The 8,783-nt window shown below is 46.2% G+C and overlaps 1 protein-coding gene across 1 annotated transcript in view; it reads left to right on the forward strand.

Moving 5' to 3' along the window:
* Positions 1-8,544, forward strand: part of LOC145396039 (irregular chiasm C-roughest protein-like) — a 41,494-nt gene extending 32,950 nt beyond the window's left edge. The window contains exons 5-10 of the mRNA XM_080269502.1: positions 483-621; positions 1,386-1,544; positions 2,623-2,736; positions 5,502-5,584; positions 6,108-6,284; positions 8,068-8,544. Coding sequence (XP_080125628.1) covers positions 483-621; positions 1,386-1,544; positions 2,623-2,736; positions 5,502-5,584; positions 6,108-6,284; positions 8,068-8,544 — 1,149 coding nt within the window. The remainder of the gene's footprint in view (positions 1-482; positions 622-1,385; positions 1,545-2,622; positions 2,737-5,501; positions 5,585-6,107; positions 6,285-8,067) is intronic.
* The last annotated feature ends 239 nt before the right edge of the window (positions 8,545-8,783 follow it).

An 8,783-nucleotide genomic window follows, 5' to 3' on the forward strand; every position in this document is an offset into this window, starting at 1 on the left:
TTGAGACGAGGAGGGGGTAGATTGAGATGGTTTAGGCATGTGGAGAGGATTGAGGACGACAGTGTGGGATGCGAAAGGTGAAAAGTGTGAACGTTGGGGGGGTTGGGTTGCAAGAGGCAGACCAAAAAAGGCCTGGGACGAGATCACAGAGTTTGATCTCATGGATAAGGTACTGAATTAGGGATGCTGCCAGAGATCGAACAGCGTGGGGAGCCGCCATTAAATGATCAAGGCCGAAGCTTGCAAGGATGTTGGGAGTCTTTATAAACGATACGATACGAATCTGTCATTATTTCCAGTGTTATAATTGTTTGTGTTCCTTGCGCTGTTAACAACCATTCCATTAGCAAGTCTAACCATACATGATTCCTACTGTCTCTCTCTTCCTATTATCTGGCCCCTTCCGTCCATCTTCCCTTTATCTTACCCCTTCCGCCTATCTTCCCTTTATCTGACCCTTGTGTCTCCCTCTCCCCCCCCAGGGCCCCCCGCAGGTGAGGTCAGAGAGGGTGCAGTGGGGTCGTGCAGGTGAGACGGTGTTGGTGGAGTGCCTGGTAACCTCCGCCTCACCCCGCTCCGTCACTGTTACCTGGACACACCTTGGGCAATTAGTCGATATAGGTGAGTCCGATTCTAATCCTATTCCTTAGCGATTTAGCCTCGTGTTCTCGGCGGGTAAGAAGGCTCCTATTAAAGCCAAAACAATTACAGTGTACGTGTTATGTAAATACTGTGGCATTAAAAACACAAGTAAAACACAAGCACTGAAATAAAACAGTTTTGGGAATGAAAACAAACAGGGTACACGTAAAACACGGCATACAGACAGACAGTAATGCAGAGACAAGTGACAGAACAGGATTTAAAAAAAACACTAGTACACAAACACAACTAGTATCTCTCTTACCCACTCACACACATACACATACACAGACGCACAGTCTCCAAACACGCGTAAAACTGGATTAACACCAGCGTTTACGAGAATATTAAATTACACACACACACACACACACACACACACACACACACACACACACACACACACACACACACACACACACACACACACACATGCCAATAAACAAGCTACATGACGTCCATACACGATACGTACACGCTGTAAATACTCGGCTGATATGGGTTCACACGCACGCACACATGACACGCACATAAACACTTAACAAACAGGATTCATGGCGCCCGTACACGACACACACACACACACACACACACACAACCTTCCAAACCCCTATCTTTCTCACCATCCCACCTACCCTATCTCATTGTCTCGCTTCCACAGATTACAGACGCTTAGAGAGAGACAGACAGACAGACGGAGACGCCCCACTCTACCCCTGACCCTTGTTTTCTCTCTTCCACAGATGACAGACGCTTTGAGGTGAGCGAGGACGTCACCAGCCGTGGTCTGCGTCACACCCTGGTCATCCACAACGCCAGACCATCGGATTTCGGCGCCTACAACTGCTCCGTCCAGAATGCCTACGGTTCTGACGTCTTCGAGATTATCCTTAACAAGAAGAGTGAGTTGATGGTTTTTTTTTTTTGTCCTCCCCGCTTAACTTGGCTGGTTTTGTGAGTTTCTTTAGTAGTTTTCATTTTCGCAGTTTTATCCAGGGCCGGATCCAGCATTTTGGAAAATGGAGGGGGGGAGTGGAGGGAGTGATAGTTGCAGAATTATCAGTACTATTATTTAACTTGTATTAATCGTGGGAGTACAGTAATACAGAGCAGTGGAAGTGGAATAAGACATTTATTGCATATATTTAGATAAATAACACTGTTCATTTATTATAAGTAATCAACATTTTGCTGAGAGTACAAGAGACGTAACGCCTCCACCTAAATCCGTGCCTTGTTTCACCTGCGTCACTCTCGTAGTTTATGTCGCAGTTTCGAAATGTTCAGACCTCCAGTCTTTTAGGCGTAATGTGTATACGTATTTTGTGAATTTATCTTAAATTCGGCCTTTTCGTTATGTAGTATTGTGGAAGCCGTTTCTTTAACACAAAAAAGGTCGTTTCTGCCTTGTGTCATTCGCATATATCCACCTGTCGCACATTAAGCTTTTACCTGTCATATTTTTTGACTTGTCATACTAATCACAGCAGGGAGTGAAAGATGTGTCAGCGAGAGACACTTCCCAGTAACACTCCTGTGCTTGTAAAGTATAACGCTGTAAGGGCTCCAGGAAGCACCATCATCATAACATCTAACACTGATATTCTCTTCAAAAATATTGTCGTGTTAAATTAAGAGACTGACGCAGATAATTCGATATGGTACCAGGTAAATTCTGAGTCATGGTATTGAACTGGTTACGTACGATTATATCACACACACACACACACTCTCTCTCTTTCCCCTCACAACTATCCCCCATTTTCAGTCAGTCTCTCACAAACGTCCAGTCTTTCACTGCGCAACTAACCCCTCCACTCCATCGATCAGTCTGTCTCACAAACATCCATTCTCTCTCTCTCTCTCTCTCTCTCTCACTCACACACAAATATCTCCCCCCCCCCCCACACACACACACTATTCCCTCCCCTCACACACACTTCGCAACTAACCTTCCCCTCCCCTCTCTCCTTCCCCCAGAGACCCTGCCCCTGCTGGTGATCCTGTGTGGGGTGACGGGGGGCATTGTGTTCGTCCTGGTGGCTGCCCTGATCGTCATTCTGTGCGCCAAGAGATCCGCAGCCAGGCACAAAGGTAGGGAGAGTGACGGCCAGAGTTTATCCTTTGTCTCATGCTGGATAAGTACGAGATAAAAGAGGGTGGTTGTATGTGTGTGAGAGAGAGGGAGGAAAAACTATTGTACCATGCTGGATAAGTACGAGTATAAGAGGATAGTTGTGTGTGTGTGTGAGAGAGAGAGAGAGTATTGTTTATCTGGGTAAGTACGAGATAAAAAGGGGTAACGTGTGTGTGTGTGTGTGTGTGCGTGTGCGTGTGCGCGAGAGAGAGAGAGAGAGCGCTACGTCCTGGCAGTGAAGGGACGGACGCGAAGCATCATGGGTTAATTAATAAAACGGTGAGGCAGCGAACCGTAGAACGTGATTTGCCGACTCTCGGTTAATTACACCCAAACTGATTCGGATACGTGATTAGGATGCTGATGACCCCCCCCCTTTCTCTCTCACACACACACACACACACACACACATTTTTCATCTGTCTATCAGTTTCTGTACATCACATACATATCTTTCCACTCCCCCTTCCTCTTTCTCTGATAGATAAATTGATGGATGAAAGTGTGTGTGTGTCACTTTGGACCGCACCTTGGAGTGGGAAAGGAGGTCTGGATGATGATGATGATGATTGGATGGTTTGACCTCACGTGTAATCTTTTGAGTAGTAATAATAATTATAATAATAATAATAATAATAATAATAATAGCCAATACACTCCGGCTCCCCTTTAAAAAAATAATGTGCGTCGTTCATCATGGCGTAATTAAGAACTTTGCACTCCTGCTGCTGCTCAGAATATAATAATAATAATTTTAAAAAGTTGTTTGAGAGATTAAATACCTCTAATTATCAGAATAAATGACAGGCCATGAACCCCGTCTTTAATGATACCAGGCAGCCACCAGTAATTCATTTATTTTTTGTTTCGGTGGGGATATAAAAGTTTTGTGGAGGGAGAGAGAGAGAGAGAGAGAGAGAGAGAGAGAGAGAGAGAGAGAGAGAGAGAGAGAGAGAACTGGGATAAATATTGACTTCAAAGGAGAATGTGTGTGAGAGAGAGAGGGGGGGGGGGCGCGTACACACACACACACTATTCATCACTCTAACTACCTCGTTCCCTCCACCCCAGCTTCCATACCCAAATCACCGTCCATCTTATATTTCTCTTAATTCTATACGCACATCACCTTCATCATCTTACTTCACTGCTAAGAGTAGTTACTCTGTTTTGCTCATCACACTTTGATATTAGTCTTGCTTCTTCCTCCTGTCATCATCATCACAACCATCACCTCCCCCACAACCTTCCTCCCCCTCCCCCTTTCTCTCTCTCTCTCTCTCTCACACACACATACACAAAACTTATAATCCCCCCTCATACCCTCCCCACTCTCTCCCTCCCCCCCTCTCACACAACTTTCCCCCCCCCCCCCCCCCCCGCTGTCTCCATCTCTTCCTCCCCGTCCCCTGTGGCCCAGAGAACATGCCTGGGTCTCGCGGGGATCGAACCTGCGTCGGTCGAATGCAGAAGCTGGGGGAACCTCAATCTGCATGACCTGGTTTTCCATCCCTGGCGATACTTTTGTTCTCATCCATCCCTACCACCATCATCACCACTGCGCCTATCGTCACCACCTGTATCATCACCACTATTAGCATCGTCACCAGTACACCTGTCATTACCGCTTCAGCCGTCATCACCACTACACCTATCGTCATCACTAAAGTTATCATCGTCAGTTCCCGTATTATCACCGCTACAGCTGTCATCACCAGTACACCTATCGTCACCAATAGCTATCATCACCATTACCAGCATCATCACCACAACGGCTCTTGTCACCACTGCAGCCATCATCACCACCAGGATCATCACTACAGCTATGAGTATCAGTATCTTTCTGCGCCATGACTACAACACTCACCAGTATCACCACTACCAATACATTCACCATCACCACTACTACTAATACCTTCACTCACCATTACTTTCACGAAATCTGCTTTTCATCACTACCAATAATGTCACCACCATCACCACCACAGCTCCCTTATTATCACCACAACCACCTTCACTACTACGATATCTCATCCCCAGGAACTATAAAATTACTGATCACCACTACAGATTATTAACCTAGCCTCACCACTACCCCCCTCCCTTGTTCACCACCATCCTCATCACTCTGCCACCCTCCACCAGCGTCATCACCTCCACGCCACCTCTCTCCAACCATCACTGCCTATCACCATCACAGTCCACCATCATCACCACCTCGACTCACGTATCAGTGTATCAACTAAAACTGACATCCACCACAACCAACAACCACTTCTACCACCATTTGCCACCACAACCAGTACTACCGGAACTACTACCATCAAATCAATGTCTCACCACCACCACCACCAAATCAATGCCACTCAGAAGCCCAGCCAATATTGCCACACTCTACCATAATCCACCACTCAGATCAATGTCTCTACTACCACCACCTCCACAACTGCGTAATGCCTCTCGCTACCACCACCACCATCCACATGGCTATATATTCCCTCAGCAGATTGTCTTGTACGATTTATTCTCGCCAGTACCACACGATTTTATTAACAATAGGAGAGACAGACTGTCATAGGCCTAAATGCTGGTACGATGAAGGTTATATTGTGTGTGTGTGTGTGAGAGAGAGAGAGAGAGAGAGAGAGAGAGAGGAAATTACATCTCCCTTTTTCTCTTTCCTCCTTCCCCACTAACCCTTTCTTCATCATTCCCTCCTCAGACTCCAAAACGGGTCTGCCAGAGAAGACAGTGGCTCTCCAGATGAACGACCAGAATTCCACTGCCAATGAGTCTGATCTTAAGGTAGGAGACAGTTCTATTTACTTATATGTTTTTTGTTGTGTTCATTTTTTTTTTCCTGTATTATATGCTGTTCTCTCTTCTTCACTTACCTTCTCTCTCTCTCTCTCTCTCTCTGGCTGTTTCTCCATATACAGTGTATATATATATTTTCTTTGTCGTGTGTTTTTGCATTTATCTTATACAGTATTTGCCAAATGTTACTGATGATAATTGATGAATTGTGGTGAAGGATGAGAGCATGTGATGATCATGATATGACGATGATATATAACGACTGATGTCACAAACTTTCGTCAATCTGTTCTTAAAATGCCTACTGAACATACTTCCCACACACATTACCCTCACTCACCACATACTTTCTTCTGCTCAGTCAAATCATCACATACTTTCATCCCTTCCCAATCAAATCCTTACATACTGTTCATACTCATCTCAGTCCTCACACACTTTCTTCCCTTCTCAGTCCAGTCCTTACATTCTTCTTTCAGTCAATCCCTCATCCACTTTCTCCCTTCCCCAGGTTGAGCTGGACCAACGCACAGGGTCGTCACTGAGCAACAAGGAGGGTGGGGAGCTGGAGGGGGGGTGGGGGTCTGGGGAGAAGGATGGAGGGGAGCATCCAGCCACTCCCAACTACCTCACCTCCACCAACTCATACCTCTACCCAGACACCTTCACCGGCATGCCACTCAAAATCGTAAGAACGAGAGAGAGAGAGAGAGAGAGAGAGAGAGAGAGAGAGAAGGGGGAAGCTGCTGTAACAAACGACCTGAATAGTGCGTGCGTGTACTGTATTTAATATTTTACCTACGATTACGTTTTGCAGGAAGGACAAGGAAATGACTGGTTTATGCAGGAAGGACAAGAAAATGCCAAGGGTAGAATCATCCTGTCTGTTTGTTTTCCCAGCCAGAAAATAAACCCTCTTTCTTGCAAATACGACAAGGAAAAAGCAAGGGAAAAAAGTGAGGTGAGCAGACACTTTCCATGTCTCTCGTCTTTGGGGGGGGGGGGGGGACAGGGAAAGAAGAATGTAGTGTATCCAGCTTCCTTGTCGCTCCTGCAAAAACGAAACGGAGCTCGAGCTCTAGCGGCCTCTATTCATTCCTTTATCCCCGAGGTCCCAGCCTGTGACCCGCAAATCGTCTCAGATGAAGTAAATCTAAACCGTCTCGGGTGAAGTCAATCGTCCAGCCGTCACACCAAACCCCAAGGCTGTGCAGTGTGTTATAAACGAATCACCCTGGAAGAGATGGAGGGATGGAGTGGAGAGGTATATGAGAAAGCGGGGGTTTAAGCTGGGGGGGGGGGAGCGCAGCGAAATGTCGGGGGACAGGACGGCATGGAGGCGATTTGTTTATGGCCACCCTTGACGGGATTAAGGCGTCAGGTTATAGACAGATTTCTGTGGCCGTCAGACAGGCAGGCGTCATTCATTTGCATGCTGACTTCATTAGCAGCTTTGTACACTTGTTAAAGGGACATTTTTTGTTTTCTTACAAACTTTACACGACCATGCTTAATAATGTTAAAGAAAAGTAATGTGATGAACAAGAATAAATAAGTCTACAAAAAAATAAACAAATAAAAGATAATGGGACTGAAGCGGTTGTCCTAGTAATCCTAATAACATGTAATGTGGTTGTCGCCGCCACCAAACCGATATATTCAGCTCACACGAGACACATCTGATCCTGACGCCTTCATTAGTGTGTTTGTCCACTCGATAATGTACTGCCTCGGTTTTTAGGATTTAATTTATTGACTCGCACGCCTTATTTATTATTAATTGAAATGTTTTATCACAGAGTTTTATTTTGCTATTTCTTCCGAATGATTTTTTTTTTAACTCTACTACTTTCATTCTTTACTCTTGTTACTTTATCATATTTTTGTGAAGGAACTTTTTCCTATTATTCCCTGATTATTTTTTTAAAGGCTTTACCAATACGAATTATTCTGTACTGAAATTTAATACTGCTGTCTGCATTCTCACATTTCCTTCTCCTCACTTAATATTCCCTTACTTACACACTTCCCCCTCTTCTCAACTCTTTTGTACTGTATCTCCTTCTCTTACTCCCCTTACACTTTTCTCCCTCCTCTCAACTCGTCTGTATCTTTCCTCTTCCTCCTGTTACCTCCAACTCCCCCGTCTCTCCTCTTACAAACACTGAATTCTCACCTGCTCCCAGTCTCCACTTTACCCCACCTCATTCACTTATCTCTGAGCTCACCTAAATCCTCTCACGCCACCCCACCCCCCTTCTCTCCCTTTCTCAGGACACACCTTTTACTTCTCACTAACTTCTCTCCAGCTTTACCATCACCCGCTCGTCTCTCTCTCAATACTCAGCTTTCTTTTACTCCTCACTAATTTCTCCCCAGCCTACTATCACCTGCTCCTCTCTCTCTGAATCTGTATTTTCAGCCTTTCCTCGTCAACGTACATGTGTTCTCATTCCTTCACATCTCAACAGAACGGTCACCTTAGCAGCAACGGTGGGGGTCTGTCCTACGGTAACTACGCGGACCACGCAGCGCTGACCACCACGGCACCTACAACGCAGTCCCCCCAGCAGCAAGGACCCCCCCAACAGCAGCCCCCCACTTCACCCTCTGGGGGTTATGCCATGGGGGTGGGGGGGTACACTCACTCCCCTCCGTCTCAGCAGCATCCCATGTACCCCAACTACGACCCCGCCACCACAGACGCCTACAACCACGGCTACAACAATGGCTTCCCCAACTACAAGAACACCACCTCCACCCTCCCGCTTTCCCTTCACGTTACCTCCAGAGGGAATGGAGGGGCCGGAGGAAACAGTGCCGGGATGGGAGGGACGCAAAACGCCACCTCCACCATCCCCAGGCTAGGCATCCCCGTGGACCCCAGTCAGTACATAGTGCCACCCAGAACACAGGTGATGCAGGGCGCCCTGGCCACGCATGTCTGATCCGCGGCTGACCCGGACAGACAGACAGACTTGTAAACAGACACGTGAAGGTGATAAACGTAACAGACAGGCGTGGGTGACAAGTGTAAACAGACGGCAAGGGTGATAGAGAAATACAGACTCAAAAACAGACAAGCAATAGTGATAGAAATATAAACAGAGAGACAAGGGTGATAAGAGAAACATGAAGATTTATAGACAGACAGGGAATGAGTGTTAGAAATATAAAGACGGGCAAA

Source organism: Coenobita brevimanus, chromosome 34, assembly GCF_032717465.1.
Source record: "Coenobita brevimanus isolate Jiangsu-jjx chromosome 34, ASM3271746v2, whole genome shotgun sequence".
Taxonomy (NCBI): domain Eukaryota; kingdom Metazoa; phylum Arthropoda; class Malacostraca; order Decapoda; family Coenobitidae; genus Coenobita; species Coenobita brevimanus.